The sequence below is a fragment of the Microcaecilia unicolor genome, chromosome 1, assembly GCF_901765095.1.
Source record: "Microcaecilia unicolor chromosome 1, aMicUni1.1, whole genome shotgun sequence".
NCBI classification, from domain to species: Eukaryota; Metazoa; Chordata; class Amphibia; order Gymnophiona; family Siphonopidae; genus Microcaecilia; species Microcaecilia unicolor.
Genome location: NC_044031.1, coordinates 657,282,381 through 657,306,900, shown reverse-complemented (window position 1 = coordinate 657,306,900; position 24,520 = coordinate 657,282,381). Strand labels below are relative to the sequence as shown.

Genomic DNA, 24,520 nt, shown 5'->3' with positions numbered 1-24,520 from the left:
TGAGATTTGGCAATGTGGGAGGAAAAACGGTGGGCCAAATCATTTCAGGGGTTCCAGAGAAATAAGCTCCCCTTTAAAAAAAAAAAAAAAAGACCCAATACATTTCTACAAGAGAACAAATTCCAACTTTTGCAACATAAAATTGTACATAAACTGAAAAACCCCCCCAGCTAGTTCTCCTCTTTAAATTTGCTTCTCCCTATTCTCTACTGTCGTAACCTCCCTAAACTGCCCCCCTAAATTACATCCCTGTAACTGCTCCACCCACAAAACTACACCTACTAAAGCTATCCCATCACCAACTATCCCCGCAAATAGCCCAGGCACCTCCAACTATTTATTGCCCCATCTCCCTCCTCCCTTTCCTATCCAAGATACTTGAACGTGCTGTTCACCGCCGTTGCCTTGACTTTCTTTCATCTCAAGCTATTCTTGATCCACTTCAATCTGGCTTTCGCCCCCTTTGTTCAACTGAAACAACGCTTGCTAAAGTCTCCAAACGATCTGTTCCTGGTCAGATCCAAAGGTCTCTGTTCTATACTCATCCATCTCGATCTATCTGCTGCTTTTGACACTGTTGATCACAACCTACTCCTTGATACGCTGTCCTCACTTGGATTTCAGGGCTCTGTTCTTTTCTGGTTTTCTTTCTTCCACACATTGAATCCAGGGCTAAACCACAATCCACCATCATTGGCATAGACACTGTACTTTTTAGGTTTTTTTACCACCATCCTAATGTTCATACTTATCTCATCGAAAGATTGGAATGATAAAAGACCAAGGCCGCGCACGTATGAGAAAAGCAATTCATTTATTGACTTACCAATAGACAGAATTAATATAAATTTTTCTCATAGGAGTACAGTTCTGCTTATACAAAAGCATTGGCTGAAAACTGTCTCAAACATTTACTAATCATGAAGCTACTTATATACTGTTTCTATTTTACCTAGTATATACAAAGCCCTTTCATGAGAGATTACTTAGTTCCCTTAGCTCATCATCTATTTCTCTTGTGTTGTACAGCCAGAAACTCCCTGCTATTCTGTCAATTACCTCATGTTCTGTTTCCTAAACTCCTGAGCACATACCATTCTAACTACAGTCTTGTCTGTCAGTTTGGTCAGTCTTCACCTTTAACAACATCCCTTGACCCATAACCGTGTTGCTACTTCTTCAACACTTCCTTCCCAAACCCTTTTTTAATGACCTCTTCCCAAAAAAATTAACTTTTACCACAGAAACAGTGCCTTTGATATCCAGCTGAAGAAATCATTCAAACAATGCACTGATTTACCACGTAAAAGGCTGCAGACTGATTTTAAAAAGCTGTGTATCCTTCCTTTATTGTCTGACAGGTATCACCCATTAATGAAACTGAATTTCAGTTTTATAACCCAGCAGAACCCTGATTGCTCTGGCTTATGCCTACGTTTCCTTCAAAAACGCTCCAATAATTGTTGGTACATAAATTTCTCTATGACTTTATCCAAGAACAAGAACTGAGACACTGGTCAATATGATGCCAAATCATCACAATCTGCCTCCCCACCCTTTGCTTCATGAGAGGTCTGACTACTGACTGCTTCAAAGTTTCAAGGATATGACCCTGACTTAGGGAGATATTTTAAATTTATTGTAGTACAGGGCGGGCCTACAGGGCAGGCCCACCCAGTCTCCACAACTCTTAGAAGCCCAGAAAAGATTGAGTCCCTTAAAGGCTCTGTCAAAGCTTTAAAATTCAGCAGCCCATCCTTTGCATCTTCATCCTCCTGATGTCCCTTGCTATTTTCTGATTATTTGTCCTCATGAAACCTTTGATGGATTTTTTACATCTTATTTGGAAAATAGGTGCTAAATCTGACCTCTCCTAGTTCCAAAATAATAATAATAATCACTGTTACCACAAATCCAAACAAGTCTGCCCGCTCTATCTGTAACAAACTTTCCTACATCCATGACCTCTTTATCTCTCGTACTCTCCATCTGCTTGCCCTAACTGAAACTTGGCTTTACGCTGAAGACTCTGCTTCAGTCGTGGCCCTATGCCATGGAGGTTATCTTTTCTCCCATACTCCTCGCCCAGTTGCTCGCGGAGGTGGTGTAGGGCTACTATTTTCACCCTCTTGTAGATTTCAACCTCTACTTCTATCTCAGTCTCACTGTTTTTCTTCCTTCGAAGTCCATTCCATCCATTTGCTCCTCTGCCTCTCAGAATAGCAGTCATTTATCGACCCCATGATAAGTCCCTTTCTTCCTTTCTCACTGACTTTGATGCTTGGCTTTCCTTCTTTCTTGAACCTTCATCTCCTTCCCTCATTCTTGGGGATTTTAACATTCATGCTAATGATCCCTCTGACTCTTATGCTTCTCAGTTTCTTGCTTTAACATCCTCTTTCAATCTTCAACTGTGCTCCACTGCCCCCACTCACCAGAATGGCCACTGTCATGATCTTATCCTCCTCTTAAACTGCTCAATCTCCAGTTTCTGTGCCTCAACTCTTCCCCTCTCTGATCATCATGATAACTTCCACTCTTAAACACCCTCCTCCCCAGTCTCGTCCAATCTTAACTAATATATTTAGGAATCTCCAGGCTATTTGGTCTTTCTACTCTGTCCTCCAATGTTTCAAATCTCTTCTCTACCACTATGTTACCCAAGTCTGTCACTGAGGCTGTCTATTCCTATAATACTATTCTCTCCTCTGGTCTGGATACTCTCGCTCCTCCCATTCCCCGTTCTGTAAAACATACCAAACCCCAGCCTTGGCTGATCTCTAGAATCCGCTACCTACATTCCTGTGCCCGCTCTGCCGAACGCCTTTGGCTGAAATCCCGTGCCCATGCTGACTTCATACATTTCAAATTCTTGCTGACCTCCTTCCAGTCTGCTCTTTTACTTGCCAAACAGGACTATTACATCCAGTTGACAAATTCTCTTGGCTCAAACCCTCGACGTCTCTTTGCCACACTGAACTCTCTCCTCAAAGTGCCTTCACTTTCCCCCCAGACTCTGGCTGAGTACTTTCATGATAAGGTTCACAAGATTAAACTTGAATTCTCAACCAGGTCACCTCCACCTCTCCTTCCCTTAGTCCATTCTCTCAACCCTCCAACCCCTGCCTCCTTTTCTGAAATCACTGAAGAGGAAACTACACATCTTATTTCCTCCTCAAAACTAACTACCTGTTCATCTGATCCTATTCCCACTCATCTACTTAACACTCTCTCTCCTACTGTCATCCCTTTTATCTATCATATCCTCAATCTTTCACTTTCCACTGCGACTGTTCCTGATGCCTTCAAAAATGCTATAGTCACACCACTCCTTAAAAAACCTTCATTGGACCCTACCTGTCCTTCCAACTATTGCCCCATCTCCCTCCTCCATTTCCTATTCAAGATACTTGAACATGCTGTTCACCGCCGTTGCCTTGACTTTCTTTCATCTCAAGTTATTCTTGATCCACTTCAATCTGGCTTTCGCCCCCTTCATTCAACTGAAACAGCGCTTGCTAAAGTCTCCAATGATCTGTTCCTGGCCAGATCCAAAGGTCTCTATTCTATCCTCATCCTTCTCGATCTATCTGCTGCTTTTGACACTGTTGATCACAGCCTACTCCTTGCTACACTGTCCTCACTTGGATTTCAGGGCTCTGTTCTTTCCTGGTTTTCTTCTTATCTCTCCTAGTGTACCTTTAGTGTATACTCTAGTGGATCCTCCTCTACTTCTATCCCACTGTCAGTTGGTGTACCTCAGGGACCTGTCCTGGGACCTCTTCTTTTCTCCATCTATACTTCTTCCATTGGTACTCTGATCTCATCCCATGGTTTTCAGTATCATCTTTACATCGATGACTCCCAGATCTACCTCTCCACATCAGAAATCTCAGCCAAAATCCAGGCCAAAGCATCAGCCTGCCTGTCTGACATTGCTGCCTGGATGTCTCAGTGCCATCTGAAACTAAACATGACCAAGACTGAGTTTCTCATAGCAAGCAGAAGTGAATTTATGGTTCAATATTTGCTGAATCAATTTATTTGGAATCTATGACCTAATTGTACCCCTAACACAGTCTGAGGGCAAAATGTGACCACACTGGGGTTTTGTTTGGATTTGTGGCAATACTTTTGATTTTTTGTTTCTGATATCCATATTTTCATAGTGCCAGATGCATTGCATAAGTTTTTTTCGAAACATAAAACAATTGAGGTCTGTCTCCAGCTGTAGTCAACTTATCAACTATAAAGATGAAATTTCTCTTACCTGATATTTCCTTTCCTCGAGTCCTGTCCATACAAATGGGATGCACTCCCCAATGAGTAGATGGAGGCAGAAAACACAGACTTTTAGTGACATAATTGTTAGAATAAGGATTAATGCAGTCCTGGAGCTTGTCAGTATATTTTTGTCACAGTTTATGGTAAATCCATTCCAAAACACACAATTAACAAGAATGGAACCAAGAACTAAAAACAGAGAAACACTGGTGGCGGAGAAAGTCTCAAGTTCTATCAGACGACATGCAGACAAAATGAAGAGACCAAAGCTCCCTGAAGCATAAGGGATTTCAACTTGCAATCTTTCTGCGAGGGCCCTGGACTGATCTAGGAGGACAAAAGGAAAGGAAATTATCAAGAACAAAATGCACCATCCTTAACTTCTGCATTGCTTCTGCCTGAAGACCCCTGACTACAGACCTTTTAGGAGCATCTAGGGTCACATGGAGGGGGGGGGGGGTGATTAAGGCCTCCAGCACTGGGCAGCTTGGTGACTGTAGAGCAGCAACATGAAGCTACAGACATTCTGCCAAGTGCTGCTGCAGATAGGTCTCGGTTACAGGTAAGCTCATTGGGAGGAACTACGGCGGCTCCATCTTTGCCAGATTCAGTGCAGATCCTCCCCACTTCTGAAGGCGCACGACAGAATGATGGAAATGACTTTGTTCCCTTTGATTAAACCAGCATTGATAACACTGGAATAGATATGGATGGCATTGGACTATATGAGGTATGTGGAGGCTTGGCCTCCTCTACTACGCAGAACTCAGCTGATATTCAAAAGCTGGAGCAGGTTACTGTTCAGAACACTGCTAAACTAGATGAGCTGACTGTCTAAATGCACAACTGAAACAGCGTCAGTACTTCAAGATAAGATGATTCTTCAGCCGATAATTGAAAATTTTGATAACAATATACGGCAATTAAATCTGGGACTTTTGAATATTCCTTACTTGTTAACAGCTATACCTAAAGAGTTATTTTAGCAATTTCTGAAGAAATGTTTTAAATACACTGACCCTGATTTATTGCAATTGCATAAATTCTATTCTATTCCTGATATAGAAGCACAAGATCCACCTCAGGGATCCATGGTGGATATATCATCTGATAGTTTGAAGTTGACATATATTCTAGAGAGATATATACAGGAGGTCACAGCAATATTCACCCATTTAGTCTCTTGTTTTTTTTCTCAGCATAGAGAAGCTTTGCATTTGTTATTTTTTTGTTCTTCTAAATCTAATATTTGGGTGGTAAGATTTCTATTGTTCCTGATGTATCTAAATGAACAAAAACTAGAAGAAATACACTTCTGAATTATCAACAAGTTTTGGCATTAGGATCAAAATTTCAACTTTGATATCCCTGTAAATGTGTAATTTCTTTACAAAATAATACTTATGGTTTTATGACACATCACAATTACTAAGCCACACTGTAGGCGTGCTAGCGTTATTAATGCGGGCTATCGCTAGACATCCATAGATTCCTATGGGTGTCTCTAGCGTTACCGCATGCTAAAAACGCCAGCACACCTTAGTAAACAGGGCCTTTAGTGTTTTTTCTTTAAGCAAGAGGTATTATCAAAGTAGAAGTATCAGATCCTCCATTACCATACCAGCTTCTTTGTTCAGTTCTTTGACTCCTCTTAACGTGGTCTAATTTTAATGAAACATCAGCGGTGGCTTTTCTTTTTTATTTATATATACATATTCCTTGTAATATTTACTTGATGCTCACTATTTTTCTGTTCAGAGATGTTTCTTTGATTGTTATAAGGAAAGTCATCAAAGTAAAAAAAACAAACAATAAAAAAAAAACACTTATGCATGATTTTGACTACCATGTTTTGTTTTATGATACATGAACTGCATTCTTTTTAAATAACATTTACAGCTATGAATTAAGCTAACCGATTAAAGAGTCCACACAGAAGAGTTAATGAAGAATGCTAAGTTTCCTAGATGTATGCTATAGAACAGGCAGAGGTACAGAGTGGAGGGGATTTTAATTTTGTATTATGCTTCAGATTCTCTTAGAATTATCTGTACTTGCAGTGCAAAATTTCTGATGTAAAAACCAATATACAAATACACTCACACACTCATACATTTTTAAACTAGACTCAATGAGAAAACACCTACAGCTGTTAGCACATTTCTGTTCCCACCACAAACAAAGTACCCAACTGGCACTAATACAAATCATGTTAAACAAATTCACATGGCAACTAAAGCAAAATTTTTCTCATTTGACTTTTATTTAGTTCTTTAAAAATATATAGTGTTGATTAGCATTTCATGAGTCCTTCTGTGCTTTTTGACCACAAAAACATTGGAAGTGCAGAAGACACTTCTATGAAGACAATGTTTTTGGAATGTTATTCTACTGAAGTATAATGGTTTCATGTTCCTGTAGCATCTATTGTGAAACAGAACTGGATCTGTATATAAAAGGAGCTAAGTTCTTGGAAAGAGTTTATTTGCTTATTGTGAGGAGTCTATATGAGTCTATTGCTCTTCATATTTTTATGCTAATATATTGTAAAACTTAGAAGAAAAACTTCTCATCAGCACAAGTTCTACCATACTACATTTCTATTAGCCACTACAAGGCTTAATCTCAGCATTTCAGAAAAGATGTCAAGAATAGATAACTACATGAATGACATAATGAATACAGATGGATAGAGAATTTCACTATGGTGATAAAGAGAGCTTTGAATGATACTATACTACGTAAATGGAATACTTTACCACAGGAAATGAGTGATTCATTCTTGCTGTGCAAATGGAGTATTAAGACCTGTTTTGTTTTTCCTCAAACTATGCTTTGATAATTTGTAAGGAACCATCATGGAGGATGTTTATGAAATTAAGTTTAAATGCTTTGAGTTTATTTATTTGCCTTTAATCAGGACAGTGGACTTGCTGTGAAGATGTGGTTTGATGTTACATTGTCAACAGCTTTGATATATATACTGATAGAAATAAAAAATGATCTTACTACTGAAAAATGAATTTGCAGAACTATTGTTAGTACTATGCAATTTATCTTTAAATTCAAGCATGGTAAACCTGCCGTAGTGACCTTAGAGTCACTGTGGGACCTAACTTCTGCGACCCAATCTGCTCTACAATCTTTAATTGTGAAAAACATGGAAACAATTAAAGTTCTTTCAGAGACTGTGTTAAACCAAATACAGACTTCTGAACTCCAAGCTTCCGAGGTTAAGAAATTGTCTGAGAAAATGGAGAAAGTGGACTTGGTGGAACAAACCTTAATCAAAGACAAGAACTTTACCTTAAGACGCCTTGAGTACTTAGAAAATCAATCTAAGAGACTTACCTTGCGGTATATAAATTTTCCTAAATCTCCTTTGGTTGTGCCAATTCAAATGGCTAGAAAATACTTAATGGAAATTCTGGGAACGTCAGAGAGTTCACTGCCACCTATAACACGAGCTTATTATATTCAAGCAGATGTGAAAACATCAGAAGAATTACCTGTACAAGGTGCAATGAATCTCACTACATTCCTAGAATCTTCTCTTGAGGTTATAACTCAGAGGACCACTTTATTGGTCACATATGCTTTGGAAATTGATAGAGACGCAGTGCTCAAACTTTCCCCGAGACATTTGGATTCTCTGTTTATGAGTTCAAAAGTTAGAGTTTTTCCTGACTTGTCCAGGGAAACTCAGAAGAGACGTAGGATGTTTTTATTATTACGTCCAAGGGTGATAGCAATTGGTGCAGATTTCCTTCTGAGGTTCCCCTGTATATGTAGAATAAAATTTCAATCCAAACAATATCAATTTTTTGACCCAAAACAGTTGGAGGATTTCTTAAAGAGCAGAGAAGAAATCAATGTACAAGTTTAGTCACATATGTAACACTGTATGGCAGATTGGAGTTAACCAATCAGGAATTAAGCAGCTTATTTGATTTATTATTTGTGAAATTTGCTTAAGTATAAAGATTTTCCCTTTTCCTTGGATCAGTTTCCTATTTTTGTGGAAGATAGGTAACACATTATTGTGCTTTTGAATGTATCATTACTTTGTTGAAAGATTCTGTTTTAGTGTATTATCACTCATAAATGTATATGATTGTTAAAAATTAATAAAAGAGAAGTTACAAAAAAAATCAAGCATGGTATCGGAAGATTGAAGGTTGGTCAATGTAACGCCGATTTTTAAAAAGGTTCCAGAGGTGACTGGGAAATTATAGACCAGTGAGCCTGACGTCGGTGCTGGGCACCATAGTAGAGACTATTATAAAGAAGAAAATAACAGAACATATTCAAAAGCATGGATTAATGAGACAAAGCCAACATAGATTTAGTGAAAGGAAATCTTGCCTCACCAATCTACTACATTTCTTTGAAGAGGTGAACGAACATGGGGATAAAGGTGAGCCAGTTGACAAAGTACCTCATGAAAGACTCAGAGGAAATTGGAGAGTCGTGGGATAGGAGGTAGTGTTCTATTGTGGATTAAAAACTGGTTAAAAGATAGAAAACAGAAAGTAGGGTAAAATGGTCAATATTCTCAATGGAGAAGGGTAGATAGTGGGGTTCCTCAGGGGTCTGTGCTGGGACTGTTGCTTTTTAACATATTTATAAATGATCTAGAGATGGGAGTAACTAATGAGAATTAAATTTGCTGACACAAAGTTCTTCAAAGTTATTAAATCGCACGAGGATTGTGAAAAATTACAAAAGGACCATATGAGACTGGGTGTCTAAATGGCAGATGACATTTAATGTTAGCAAGTACAAAGTGAGGCATGTGGGAAGGAGGAACCCGAACTATAGCTACGTGATGCAAGGTTCCACATTAGGAGTCTCTGACCAGGAAAGGGATCTAGACGTCATCGCTGATGATATGTTGACACCCTCTGCTCAGTGTGTGGTGGCAGCAGCTAAGAACGCAAATAGAATGTTACATATTATTAGGAAAGGAATGGAAAACAAAAATGAGGATGTTATAATGACTTTATATTGCTCCATGGTGCGACCGCAACTCCAATATTGTGTGCAATTCTGGTAAAAAAATATATATACTAGATATAGAAAAGATACAAAGAAGGGCAACGAAAATGATAAAGGGGAAGGGATGACTTCCCTATGAGGCAAGGCTAAAGTGGCTAGGGCTTGGAGAAAAGACATCTGAGGGGAGATATGATAGCTGTCTATAAAATAATGAGTGGAGTGGAACGGGTAGATGTGAATCGCTTGTTTATTCTTTTCAAAAATACTAGGACTAGGGGGCACGCAATGAAGCTACATGTAGTAAATTTAAAACAAATCAGAGAAAATATTTCTTCACTCAACGTGTAATTAAACTCTGGAATTCGTTGCCAGAGAATGTAGTAAAAGCAGTTAGCTTAGCGGGGTTTAAAAAAAGGTTTGAATAGCTTCCTAAAAGTCTATAAACCATTATTAAAATGGACTTGGGGAAAATCCACTGCTTATTTCTAGGATAAGCAGCATAAAATGTATTGTACTGTTTTGGGATCTTGCCAGGTACTTGTAACCTGGATTGGCCACTGTTAGAAACAGGATTCTGAGCTTGATGGACCTTCGGTGTGTCCCAGTATGGCAATACTTATGTACGTAAGTACAAATTTTATAAAACAAAATGTTATTGCAATTATTGTTACAAAGTAAAATAGATGGCATATTAAAATTTGTAAAGAATATATTACTAATGACTCAAAAAAGTATACTAGAAGATAGTAAACCCCAGATATTTTAGGAAGTCTGAGTAGCTTAAGGGCCATAAGAATGGTTTGCTGGACATGGAAAAGTTTAAACTTGAAGGACAAATAAAATGTGTGAAATAAGCTTTTGGATGTAACCCAGTATTGATCTGATGCCATGTTTCTACTATCTGAGGGTGGTGTTTTTATATTTTTATTATAAGAATTGTTTATAAAGAAGACCAACACAACTAGTCAATCACGCTATACAACCTTTATGAATTTTGATGTTCCAGAAAAGCCAAAATAATGTAGCTCTGGCCATATCAGATACAGCTGCTGTGAAGGTGACAAACAAAACCACAACCAGGCTTATCTTTCTCCTCACAGAATGGAGCTGTGACGAACACAGGCTCCACCCTTCTATCTCAAGGCTTTGGCAGGAAATGTGCTCTCAGTTTTGCAACCGATGACACACAGATAAGAGACCACCAACCTACAATGCAAAGACAAAAGAGGTGAAGCCTTTCTAGGGGCAAAAAAAAGTGTTATGAACCTACCTAGCTTTCTGACAAACTTCTTGTGTGTTAAATGTAAATGATTCATGGGGAAATGTCTAGGTTAGATTTTTTTAAGGTATAAAAGACAGGAAAAGAAAGTTGTTTTTGTCTCTCCATGCATGCAACATAATTTCCATGCAAAGGTAGAGGATTTCTTTTTTCATGCAGTTAATCACCAACATCAAAGTAAACTTAGCAGGAGCATGGTCATCTAAAGAGATTTTCTGACTTAAACCTCAAGCTCAATGGAAGGAACCACTGGTCTGTTTTTAGACAATGACCTATAATAAAAGGTTTTTCAATAAACAAGCATAAACAAACACAGTAGACTATGCATAAATAAAATAGAACCTTCTCAACATTCCTGAGTTCTCAATTTAATAGTGCAACTTATTTCTTTTAGAACATTATTCTCACAGTGTCTTCTGCTGGGTTAAAGAAAAGATGTGAGTCTTCTAAGTCATTATTGAATCATGGCACTTAGTACCTCCTGCTTGAAGAGGCTGGGACTGCAGGAGCTGTAAGGACCCCTAATGCCAATGGTCAGGCTCCATAAACTTCAGTACCTTCTGATAAAGGCGGCGATACAAAAAAAAACAGTCAAGGAAACATGGAAGCATGCAAGAGAAAGCTTTTACATGCAACTCCAGACAAGTTGTTTTTTTGATTTATCAATTTCCCATATCAGATCTGTAATCAATTCCACACATGGGTTGCAAAAATCTTTAGTTATGTCAATATAAAAATGTCATAGTTGATAGGAAAGAACAAGAAAGCAACATATGTTCGATAGAACAGAGGCTTTCATCTGAAATATTTCAACCTCACTACTGCCCTCTGTTTAATGGACAAAGCATTACGACTGAAATACTTGGAAACAAGGGGCAGGGCAAGGCAAGTTTTGGATTTACCAGGATAAAAGGTTTTTTTTTTTTTTAACTGTCCACATTCCATGCAGTTAAAAGTACACATACTATTTTACAGTGGGTGTACTTTTTACCCACACTGTACAAAGCTGATCCCAGCAGTTCAGTTGGATCAGGGGGGAGGCAAAAATATTTGCAATTTTGCTTTTTTAAAATTATGCATGCAATTTTAAATGGGGAAAAAAAGTACCTGTAAGGAAAGCAGGTGCAAATTTCTGCAAACACTTTCTTATTGGACAAGTGTGAAGAAACAAGTGTTTTAAGGTTGTAAAATATATTGGATATTTTCCTGCATTAATTATGTCCTGAAGTGTATTCTCCTATTTGGCCAGCAGGTGGTGTTTCTTTGCTGTAAAGCTGTTACAGAAAAATGAATGTTCTTTTCTTTAGTTTTGGCACACAAACAGGAAGCAAGAAGCAGTATACTTTTATAACTTTTCCTGGGCTCTGATTGGCCCAGGAGCTCATTTTCATTTGAAGAGTATGGCTTTTGCTCCAGTCTTAGCCAGGAATAAGAGAGAGACAGATCTCTTTGCTAAGGCCTGTAAACAGTTACATTTTGATAACATGTGAGCAGCTATATGTCCTGATCTCCCCTGGTACTTTCTAGAAAGTAAACAAAGGTTTAGTTAGTTTTCTAATTGATCCATTTTTCAGTTACTTGTTACTGTTTGCTGATTGTACTTTTTCTGTCCACTGTTCAACATTTTTATGAAAACAAACAACCATTTGTTCACCCTGTCTGGACTGATAAAGAATCCTGATGGTTTGTGTGTTGGGTCTGTGAGTGCTTTCTGGGAACTGTGGGACCACTGGGAGTGTGGCCTCCAGTAACCTAGAAATTTGAGAGCGGGAGACTCACCCAGAGGCAGTTGTGACCCAGTCAGTGGAAGGAGGGTGCTAGTGTAGAGCACAAGTGGTAGGTGCAGGCAGACCTGGAAGTGGCCACGGGGTAATCGCAGGTGGGTGGATAGGCATTTCGTGACAAGAAGTTTCAAAAAGTATATTCATATTTTCCCTGTGAGAACTGGTAAAAAAAAAAAAAAGTCCACAGATACATGTACAAGTGCCTGCAGACTTGGCCCACTACGCAGGTATATGTGGGAAAAGGTAACTGAAATCTCCAGAAACAAGAAATGAGGACTTAATGAAATCTGTTGGAACAAACAATTTATAGTGGAACAGCTCAAACTCCATCCTTTTATGTGAAAAAAATAAAAAAAGCTACAGAAGTTCAAACACGTAACCTTTTCAGACTGCTTATGGACCCTTGAGATGAAAACAAATCAGCCATTCTCAACATTTTGGATCTGCTACTTTAGTCACCTTTTCCCAGAGATGGTCACATATATGAAAACTGTTCCAAAATACAGTCTAAACTTTATAAATGATACAGGAGCCTGGAGCTAGAATGACGTGTTCTCTCTTTATAATTCTTATTGAGACCTCATTCTAGGAGAAGCTATTTCTGCCGAGATTGTAAGCTTCCTAGGTCCATCCAGTCCGCATAATTCCTTTAAGAACCTCCTAATAAAACAGAAGATTGAAGATAATTCAGACAGTGACATCTGTTGGAATAAGCTGGGACTATAGTAGCTGGCACATACAACTCCCCAAATTTCTACATCACCCGCTGCTGTAGAAGAGACAAGTCACAAGATCTCAGCATTTCCTACAGCTAGAGTTTTTAAAGCACTCCTTAGTCCATACAATCTTCAGCATCAGATAACTTTGAGGTTCCCAAACCCAATTTCACATTAGCTGTGGCAAAAGCTCTACTGTGGCATACATAAGTTTGCTCTATCCAAAGAGCTATCCCCACATACTTTTCCAAAAGGACTCTTCCACTGACTGGGCAAACTCAACAATTTATTTAAAAATATATATATATTTGCCATATAGCTTAACAGTCTGTCCTATTATCATACACAATCCAATACTATGCTAATAATATTAGTTATATGAAACATCTGCTAACCAACCATGATTGGTTGCTGAGCTGCAGGTTTAAGAAGGGTAGAATGAGATGTTGAAGATGTCTTCCTTTACCTTCCCAACTCCCCAGTAAAGTGTATTCATATGAAGGTAAGAAGGTGCAGGCAGGATTAGAAGATGAATAAGTAGTACTATTGCATTGACATAACAGACACTTGAGCATTCCAATCCAGTACTGTTATGGGAGGTTTGATGCCAGTGCTCTGTATTTCCATCTACCTTTCTACACCATGATGTGAAACACATTTGCTCCATCCTACATCAGCTCCTCTCCAGAACCTCTTTCACCTTCTCCACGATAGTCCAGACTTCTGCCATGGCACCATAGCCTAAAGAGAAGACATGGCCATGTTATCATCTCTGTTTACGGGCCACAGATGGTGGCCACAAGGTGAAAGTGAATCTACAGAGAAGACTCATGTTGCTAGAGTCTGAGAACATTTTTTAGGTATTGGGGGGGGGGGGTTGCAAAAATGCCCTCCCCCCCCCAACTCCCTGATTCTTTGAGGACAAAAAGTTGAACAAACCATAGCCCCAGTAGCCCACCCCCTTCTCCTGTTATGAAGAAAACAAAATACCCTGATAGAAACTCAAAACTACATAATAATTTTGCATATTTTCCAAAATCAAGCTGAATATAAAATCTTTCATTACATGAAGCACTCTATAATAATTTGAATTTATATACTGTCTTTAGTCTGAGCAGAATAGAAACATACTTTGCCATTTTTAAAACTTAAACAATTACGTTCAACATCCTGTGGGTTAGATGGCCTAGCATCAGTCAGTTGCTAACCTTGAATAATCACAAGATAGGTTAACTGCTGCTTCTCTCATAGATTTTTTGCAAGGCTGAGTTGTATTAGATCCCCTTGTTTGGTACTAATTTTGGTTACTAGCATTTGTAGCACCTTGATTACCAAGCAGAACCATCAGAGATAAAATAATGCGATAGGCCCAGAATTTCTTGCAACTTACAGCTCAGTGTTCTAACCATTAGACCAGTTAACAGTAAATGTTTTTGGAGCCCCCAGGTGCTATTAAATAATAAACTCTTTAAATTGATAAGCTGATGAATATCAGTGTCAGTAGGATTTTCTTTAGGTTCAACTGAAAGCTTTGCCAGTTGTGTGCTTGGGCAAACACACTACAGTATGGACAACGCTACACTGGCCTACACTTTTTTTCTTGACCTGTATGAGAACAAGAATACCCACTCTTGCCCTGAATGCCGTTTGTCCAGTTTTCTGTCTTGAAAAGATTAAGCTCTGTTAAGCAGAGAATGTCTCTTACATGTTTCTGTACAATGCTGTATACATTTAGTAGAACTATAGAAATAAGTAATAGTAGTAGTAGTGTAATATCCAGGGGACAGTGTGAGAGAAGACTAGATAACAATGACACATTAACACTAAGTGTTTCCTATCGAAGTGAGCTTAGGCGAGATTGGGTGGCAGAGCCGGTGGTTGGGAGGGGGGGATAGTGCTGGGCAGACTTATACGGTCTGTGCCAGAGCCGGTGGTGGGAGGGGGGGCTGGTGGTTGGGAGGCGGGGATAGTGCTGGGCAGACTTACACGGTCTGTGCCAGAGCCGGTGGTGGGAGGTGGGGATAGTGCTGGGCAGACTTATACAGTCTGTGCCAGAACCGGTGGTGGGAGGGGGGGCTGGTGGTTGGGAGGCGGGGATAGTGCTGGGCAGACTTACACGGTCTGTGCCAGAGCCGGTGGTGGGAGGCGGGGATAGTGCTGGGCAGACTTATACGGTCTGTGCCAGAACCGGTGGTGGGAGGCAGGGCTGGTGGTTGGGAGGCGGGGATAGTGCTGGGCAGACTTATACGGTCTGTGCCAGAGCCGGTGGTGGGAGGCGGGACTGGTGGTTGGGAGGCGGGGTTAGTGCTGGGCAGACTTACACGGTCTGTGCCCTGAAAAGGACAGGTACAAGTCAAGGTAAGGTATACATAAAAAGTAGCACATATGAGTTTATCTTGTTGGGCAGACTGGATGGACCGTGCAGGTCTTTTTCTGCCGTCATCTACTATGCTACTATGTTATTAAGTTCAGTTCAAAAGAACAGTCACTTCTGACTGACCTTCATCCCCACACACTAATCTCTTCTGGACGCAAGGGATCTCAGTGTAGCCAAAGTCCTTTAGCTTTGCCACCTGCTGGGAAGTAATTGGATGCTCCCACATGGCAGTGTTCATTGCTGGGCAAAACAGTACAGGCCTTCTTAAATCCCAAGCACGAACAACACAAGTCTGAAAAAAGAAAGGACATAAGACAGGAAGTTAGCTCTGATGCATGCAACCTGTGTTACCTAACTTGAGTTGCTTAGCCTGTTTGCTGCTTGGACTCTAATAAGGTCTTTGCTGCTGTTATTCTAGTCGTTTTGGCTTATTCGTGCTGACGTAGGGAGAGAGAAAGAAAAAAAAAAGGACAGTTGGCTAGAAAGGCACTGACAGGCAGATGGTCAAAAGCCCCACGCGGTTCCAAACAGCGCTCTAAACTATTAGACCTATGATCAGAGATAATGCATGCAAATTTAAGCAGCGCAATTATCTCTGATCATGGGGTAGAAGTTCCTAAATTCCTCAATTACATTGTGTGCACAATTTTGAGCATCATATATAGAATCCAGGGATAAGATCAGACTTGGATACGGTAAGTACAGAGAAATGTGCATATGGGGGGGGGGGGGGGGGGGGGGGAGTCGTCATTTTTAGCTTACACTGTCAGTAAGTGGATATACACACATTCTACCAATTTTTATATACTAAGATTCTGAGTTTTTGAAAGCTCGTATTATTTAGCCAGTCTCATTAATATGAATCAATTTTAATCCAGGGCTAGTCTGATCCTCATTGGGACACCCTGGGGTCCAGACTAACAAATGTGATGTATGAAAGATGCATGGAGAGTGAAGTACGGATAAGAACGTAGTATGTCCACAATTGAAACTGCATATATTTTATTTAAAAAAGGACATTTCAGAAATAAGGACATAAAAAGGCATTTGAGTACAAGCCAGCAACAGAGAAAATAAAAGGAAAAATTGATATTGCAGCAGTGTGGGAATTATGGAGGAGTAGCCTAGTGGTTAGAGCACCAGTCTTGCAATCCAGAGCTGGCCGGTTCAAATCCCACTGCTGCTCCTTGTGATCTTGGACAAGTCACTTGACCCTCCATTGCCTCAGTTACAAAATTAGATTGTGAGCCCTCCTGGGACAGAGAAATACCCAGTGTACCTGAATGTTGAGGTACTACTGAAAAAGGTGTGAGCAAAAATCCAAATAAAAAATATTTCACCATCTAAGTTCTAAAGGAAATAGGAGTTCACTGCATATAGCGTATTCATGGAAATATATAGTGACATTATTAACATGGCCTTGGGGAAAATCCATTACTTATTTCTAGGATGAGCACCATAAAATGTATTCTACTGTTTTGGGATCTTGCCAGCTACTTATGACCTGGGTTGGCCACTGTTGGAAACAGGATCCTGGGGCTTGACAGACCTTTGGTCTGTCCCAGTATGGAAAATGCTTATGTTCTTATGACTGCTCAGTTTTCACAGTAGGAATTCACAATGTACAATGATGGTTATACTGAAGGCCTCTGGTAAGTCGTAACAGTTGCGCTACTGGGTCAGATCAAAGGTCCATTTAGCCCTGTATCTTTTTTTTCCCCAACAGTGGCCACTCAGGGATAAGCAGTGGCTTTCCCCAATCTACTTTAAAAGTTTACAGACTTTTCCTCCAGCACTTAAATGTGCTACTATTCAACTTCATGGCGTATCCCCTCATGAAAGTCTCTGTAGTTTTTGAAAGAGTAAACAATCACTTTGCAAGTACCTGTTTCCATTTCATTCAGGATTTTATAGACCTCTATCATCATTCCTCACTTGTCTCAACTCTAAGCTGAATAGCCCTAACCTTTTTAGCCTTTCCTTGTATAAGAGTCATTCCATTCCCTTAATCATTTTGGGTCACCCTTCTTCCATTCCCTTAATCATTTTGGGTCACCCTTCTTTGTATCTTCCCCAGTTACATCTTTTTTGAGATGCTGTGACCAGAACTGCACACAATACTCAATGTACAGTCTCACCATAGGGCTACACAAGAAGTATGATGATATTTTATTTTCTAATCCTTTCTTAATTCCTAACATCCTGTTTGCTTTATTTGGCTGCTGCCACACACTGAGCAGGAAATTTTACTGTATTGTCTATGGCGACACCTAAATCCTTTTCCTTGGCGGGGACACCTAATGTTGAACCTAACATCAAGTAGCTATAATTTGGGTTATTACTCTCAATGCACATCACTTTGCACTAGTACACATTAAATTCCATCTGCCATTTGGATATCCAATCTTCCAGCCTCCCAAGGTCCAGACAGTTTTGTGCCATCGTTACCATTTCCAGATCATTTATAAATACGTTAAAAAGCACCAGCACAGATCCTTCTTGCACTCCATTTTCTGTTCAGTGTGTGGCGATGGCCAAAAAAGCTAACAATGATAGGAGTTATTAGGAAAGGAATAGAAAAATAAGAGAGATATGATAGAGGTCTACAAAATCCTGAGTGCAGTGGAATGGGTAAATGTGAATTGTTTACTTTCAAAGATTACAGCCGTGCCAAGTTATATAGTAATATTTTTAAAACAAATGAGAAAATATTTTTCACTCAATGCATAGTTAAGCTCTGGAACTTGTTGCTAGAAGACATTGTAAAAGCAGACACTGTAGCTAGGTTTAAAAAAAAGGTTGGAGAAATTTCTGGAGATAAAGTTCATAAGGAGACCCGGGGAAGCTACTGCTTATATCTGGGAGGTCAGTGGCATAGAATGTTGCTACTCCTTGGGATTCTGCCAGGTACTCGTGACCTGGATTGGCCACAGCTGGAAACAGGATACTGGCCTAGATGGACCATTGGTCTGATACAGTATAGCTTTGCTTGTGTCCTTACGTGTACTCATAACACTAGGATTCCTCTTTTCTTTCACCATGTATCCCGCTTCGATCTCTTAATCACCTGTGGTATAAAACAAGATGGAAGAGCTTCCAATCCAGTTAATACTGGTCATGTTTAGATGTTTAGTTTCAGATGGCGCTGAGACATCCAGGCAGCAATGTCAGACAGGCAGGCTGATACTTTGGCCTAGATTTCGGCTGAGATTTCTGGCGTGGAGAGCTAGATCTGGGAGTCATCAGCGTAAAGATGATACTGAAAACCATGGGATGAGATCAGGGTACCAAGGGAAGAAGTGTAGATGGAGAAAAGAAGAGGTCCCAGAACAGATCCCTGAGGTACACCAACTGACAGTGGGATAGAAGTAGAGGAGGATCCAAAGGTACGCCAGGAGAGATAAGAAGAAAACCAGGAAAGAACAGAGCCCTGAAATCCAAGTGAGGACAGCGTATCAAGGAGTAGGCTGTGATCAACAGTGTCAAAAGCAGCAGACAGATCAAGAAGGATGAGGATAGAATAGAGACCTTTGGATCTGGCCAGGAACAGATCATTGGAGACTTTAGCTAGCGCTGTTTCAGTTGAATGAAGGGGGCGAAAGCCAGATTGAATTGGATCAAGGATAGCTTGAGATGAAAGAAAGTCAAGGCAACAGAGGTGAACAGCACATTCAAGTATCTTGGATAGGAAAGGGAGGAGGGAGATGGGGCGATAGTTGGAAGGACAGGTAGGGTCCAATGAAGGTTTTTTTTTTTTTAATTTATAGAAGTCTTTATTGAGCATTGTTAATACAAACAAAGCATACTCAGCTCAGCACAATGCAAAACTGGAACAATTGTATTCAACATAACACAGAGTACGCATTAATAAAAAGCACTAAATAAGTATCAATGCTATAACAATTATCTACTGTACTTCAAACTTTTTCAATTTTATGATGATAGATCCCCCCCTACCCTAACTACCCCCAATGAAGGTTTTTTTAAGGACTGGTGTGACTACGGTATGTTTCAAGGCATCAGGAACAGTCGCAGTGGACAGTGAAAGATTGAGGATATGACAGATAAAAGGGATGACAGTAGGAGAGATAGTGTTAAGTAGATGGGTGGGAATAGGATCAGAGGAACAGGTAGTTAGTTTCGAGGAGGAAAGAAGATGTGTTGTTTCCTCTTCAGTGATTTCAGAAAAGGAGGCAGGGGTTTGAGGGTTGAGAGAATGGACTCCTCTGATCACCATCTTATAACTTTCACACTTAAATCTCCTCCCTCCCAGTCCCGTCCTATCTTATCTATCTAGGAATCTTCACGATATTGACCCTTCATCTCTATCCTCCATATTTCAAACCTCCTCTCTACTGTGGCACCATCCACGTCTCTCGATGAGGCTGTTTCTTCTTACAACAATACTCTATCCTCTGCCTTAGACACTCTTGCACCTTTGATGACCCGCCCTGTAAGGCGTACAAATCCCCAACCTTGGCTGAATTCTAATATCCGCTACCTACTTTCCTGTACCCGCTCCGCCGAACGCCTCTGGCGGAAATCTCGGGCCCTTGCTGATTTCTTACACTTTAAGTTCATGCTGACCTCCTTCCAATCTGCTCTTTTACGTGCCAAACAGGATTATTATATCCAACTGACCAACTCTCTTGGCTCTAATCCTCGACTTCTCTTCACCACATTGAACTCTCTCCTCAAGGTGCCCCCTCCCCCAACTCCCCCTTCATTATCTCCTCAGACCCTTGCTGAATTCTTTCACAACAAGGTTCAAAAGATAAACCTTGCTTTCTCTACCTCACCACCTCTCCCTCCACTAGTCCGTTCCCCTCTCTCTCCTTCCCCTCATTCCCTTTCCTGAAGTTACTATTGAGGAAACTACACTTCTCCTTTCTTTCTCAAAATGTACCACCTGTTCCTCTGATCTCATTCCCACCCACCTTCTTAATGCCATCTCTCCTGCTCTTATTCCTTTTATCTGTCACATTCTCAACCTCTCACTTTCCACTGCGACTGTCCCTGCTGCCTTTAAACATGCTGTGGTCACACCTCTCCTTAAGAAGCCTTCACTCGACCCTACTTGTCCCTCTAATTACCGACCCATCTCCCTCCTTCCTTTTCTCTCCAAATTACTTGAGCGTGTTCACCGCCGCTGCCTTGAGTTTCTCTCCTCACATGCTATTCTTGACCCACTACAATCTGGTTTTCGCCCTCTCCACTCAACCGAAACTGCGCTTACTAAAGTCTCCAATGACCTATTACTGGCTAAATCCAGAGGTCAATATTCCATCCACATTCTTCTTGATCTTTCCACGGCTTTTGACACTGTCGATCACAGCATACTTCTCGATACCCTGTCCTCACTTGGATTCCAGGGCTCTGCCCTTTCCTGGTTCTCTTCCTACCTCTCCCTCCGCACCTTTAGTGTTCACTCTGGTGGATCCTCTTCTACTTCTATCCCTCTGCCTGTCAGCGTACCTCAGGGTTCTGTTCTTGGTCCCCTCCTCTTTTCTATCTACACTTCTTCCCTTGGTTCATTACTCTCATCCCATGGCTTTTCCTACCATCTCTATGCTGATGACTTCCAAATCTACCTTTCTACCCCTGATATCTCACCTTGCATCCAAACCAAAGTTTCAGCGTGCTTCTCTGACATTGCTGTCTGGATGTCTCAACACCACCTGAAATTAAATATGACCAAAACCGAGCTTCTCATTTTCCCCCCCAAACCCACCTCCCCGTTCCCCCCGTTTTCTATTTCTGTTGATGGCTCTCTTATTCTCCCTGTCTCCTCAGCTCGAAACCTTGGGGTCATCTTTGACTCTTCTCTCTCCTTCTCTGCTCATATCCAGCAGATTGCCAAGACCTGTCGTTTCTTTCTTTACAACATCCGTAAAATCCGCCCCTTTCTTTCCGAGCACTCTACCAAAACCCTCACCCACACCCTTGTCACCTCTCGTTTAGACTACTGCAATCTGCTTCTTGCTGGCCTCCTACTTAGTCACCCCTCTTCAGTCGGTTAAAACTCTGCTGCCTGTCTCGTCCTCCGCCAGGGTCGCTTTACTCATACTACTCCTCTCCTCAAGACCCTTCACTGGCTCCCTATCCGTTTTCGCATCCTGTTCAAACTTCTTCTACTAACCTATAAATGTACTCACTCTGCTGCTCCCCAGTATCTCTCCACACTCATCCTTCCCTACACCCCTTCCCGTACACTCTGCTCCATGGATAAATCCTTCTTATCTGTTCCCTTCTCCACTACTGCCAACTCCAGACTTCGCGCCTTCTGTCTCGCTGCACCCTACGCCTGGAATAAACTTCCTGAGCCCCTACGTCTTGCCCCATCCTTGGCCACCTTTAAATCTAGACTGAAAGCCCATCTCTTTAACATTGCTTTTGACTCGTAACCACTTGTAACCACTCGCCTCCACCTACCCTCCTCTCTTCCTTCCCGTTCACATTAATTGATTTGATTTGCTTACTTTATTTATTTTTTGTCTATTAGATTGTAAGCTCTTTGAGCAGGGACTGTCTTTCTTCTATGTTTGTGCAGCGCTGCGTACGCCTTGTAGCGCTATAGAAATGCTAAATAGTAGTAGTAGTAGTAGTAGGTGGAGGTGACCTGGTTGAGAATTCAAGTTTAATCTTGTGAACCTTATCATGAAAATACTCAGCCAGAGTCTGGGGGGAAAGTGAAGGGGGTGGGGGGGGTTGCAGGTGAAGGCACTTTGAGGAGAGAGTTCAGTGTGGCAAAGAGACGTTGAGGGTTTGAGCCAAGAGAATTTGTCAACTGGATGTAATAGTCCTGTTTGGCAAGTAAAAGAGCAGACTGGAAGGAGGTCAGCAAGAATTTGAAATGTATGAAGTCAGTATGGGCACGGGATTTCAGCCAAAGGCGTTCAGCAGAGCGGGCACAGGAACGTAGGTAGCGGATTCTAGAGGTCAGCCAAGGCTGGCGCTTGGTATGTTTTACAGAACGGGGAATGGGAGGCGCGAGAGTATCCAGAGCAGAGGAGAAAATAGTATTATAGGAAGAGACAGCCTCATTGACAGACTTGGATAACATAGTGGTAGAGAAGAGATTTTGAAACATTGGAGGACAGGGTAGAAGGGTCAATAGCCTGAAGATTCCTAAATGTATTGGTTAAGATTGGACGGGACTGGGGAGGAGGGTGTTTAAGTGTGAAAGTTATCAGATGATGGTCAGAGGGGAAGAGTTGAGGCACAGAAACTGGAGAGTGAGCAGTTTGAGAAGAGGATAAGATCAAGGCAGTGGCCATTCTGGTGAGTGGGGGCAGTGGAGCACAGTTGAAGATTGAAAGAGGATGTTAAAGCAAGAATTTAGCATAAACATGACCAAGACTGAGCTTCTTATCTTTCCCCCTAAACCAACCTCTCCTCCTCCCCCATTCTCTATTTCTGTGGATAACACTCTCATCCTTCCTGTCTCATCAGCTCGTAACCTTGGGGTCATCTTCAACTCCTCCCTCTCCTTCTCTGCACATATTCAGCAGACTGCTAAAACCTGTCATTTCTTTCTCTATAATGTCACCAAAATTCACCCTTTCCTTTCTGAGCACACTACCAGAACCCTCATCCACACTCTCACCACCTCTCTCTTAGACTATTGCAACTTGCTTCCCCCAGGTCTCCCACTTAGCTATCTCTCTCCTCTTCAATCTGTTCAAAATTCTGCTGCACGACTAATATTCTGCCAGTGTTGTTATGCTCATATTAGCCCTCTCCTCAAGTCACTTCACTGGCTTCCTATCTGTTTCCGCATACAGTTCAAACTCCTCTTATTGACCTGTAAGTGCATTCACTCTGCAGCTCCTCAGTACCTCTCCACTCTCATCGACTTCTTGTCCTTTAGAAAAATGCTGAAAGCTCATCTCTTTAAGCAAGCCTACCCAAATGCCCCAACCTAATCTCGCTAACTTCCACCCCCAATTCTGTTCTGACTTAAATACCAACCTCCCATCCTTCTCCTCTTTCCATCTCTCCTTAATTTTATCCCTTCTTACCCTTTCTCCCAAATTACACTATCCTATCCTGTCTACCCTCTTTTATCCTAGTCATATATTATCTAGCTCAACTTATCATACACTACTAAGCCCAACTTTACATTGTTTTACTATTTCAAATTACTATGTAAGCCGCATTGAGCCTGCATTATGTGGGAAAGTGCGGGTACAAATGTAATAATAATAATAATAATCTCTCCCTACATTCCTCCCAGGGAACTCCATTCACTGAGTAAATCTCTCTTATCTGCACCCTTCTCCTCCACCGCTAACTCCAGACTCCGTTCCTTTATCTTGCTGCACCATATGCCTGGAATAGACTTCCTGAGCCGGTACGTCAAGCTCCATCTCTGGTCGTCTTCAAATCTAAGCAAAAAGCCCACCTTTTTGATCCTGCTTTTAAATCCTAAACCTTATTCACTTATTCAGAACCCTTATTTTATCATCCTCACTTTAATATTCCCTTATCTCTTGTTTGTCCTGTTTGTCTGTCCTAATTAGATTGCAAGTTCTGTCGAGCAGGGACTGTCTCTTCAAGGGACTGGTGGTTGGGAGGCGGGAAATACTGCTGGGCAGGCTTATATGGTCTGTGCCCTGAAAAGGACAGGTACAAATTCAAGGTAAGGTATACACATATGAGTTTGTCTTGGGCAGACTGGATGGACCATGCAGGTCTTTTTCTGCCGTCATCTACTATGTTACTATGTTCAAGTGTACAGCGCTGCGTACATCTAGTAGCATTATAGAAATGATAAGTAGTAGTAACAATACTGGATGTTGACATTGAGAAGTACATAATTTCAAAGAAGGTGAATGATGGTAGTCAGATAGCTGGTGAACCAGGGAAGGATGACTACAAAATATTGTTTAACCCTAGTCCAGATGTAAAAAGGAGAGTGGCAATCATATCATCATGCAAATGTCTCAACACTGTGACAAATTTCAGTGAGGGTTGTTCAGCTGTAGATGCACCTACCAAAGGGCACTGTCCTCAGCAAAGAACCCCAAAGACTATAATGTATCCACCACCTTTGTGCAGGTTTTTGGCTGAAGGCCTCTGG

At 41.0% G+C, this 24,520-nt stretch overlaps 1 protein-coding gene across 7 annotated transcripts in view; it reads right to left on the bottom strand.

The window, feature by feature from the left end:
- Window positions 1-10,318: 10,318 nt before the first annotated feature.
- PPCDC (phosphopantothenoylcysteine decarboxylase) overlaps window positions 10,319-24,520 on the bottom strand; it is a 97,177-nt gene continuing 82,975 nt past the window's right edge. For 5 of the 7 annotated variants that reach the window (XM_030186662.1, XM_030186654.1, XM_030186648.1 and 2 more), the window contains 2 exons: window positions 15,562-15,730; window positions 12,755-13,802 (listed from right to left, as the gene is read on the bottom strand). In XM_030186662.1, coding sequence (XP_030042522.1) covers window positions 13,735-13,802; window positions 15,562-15,730 — 237 coding nt within the window. In that variant the 3' untranslated portion in view covers window positions 12,755-13,734. Of the gene's footprint in view, window positions 10,489-12,754; window positions 13,803-15,561; window positions 15,731-24,520 lie in introns of those variants that run through there. The other 2 variants (XM_030186670.1, XM_030186666.1) reach the window with 2 other exon arrangements.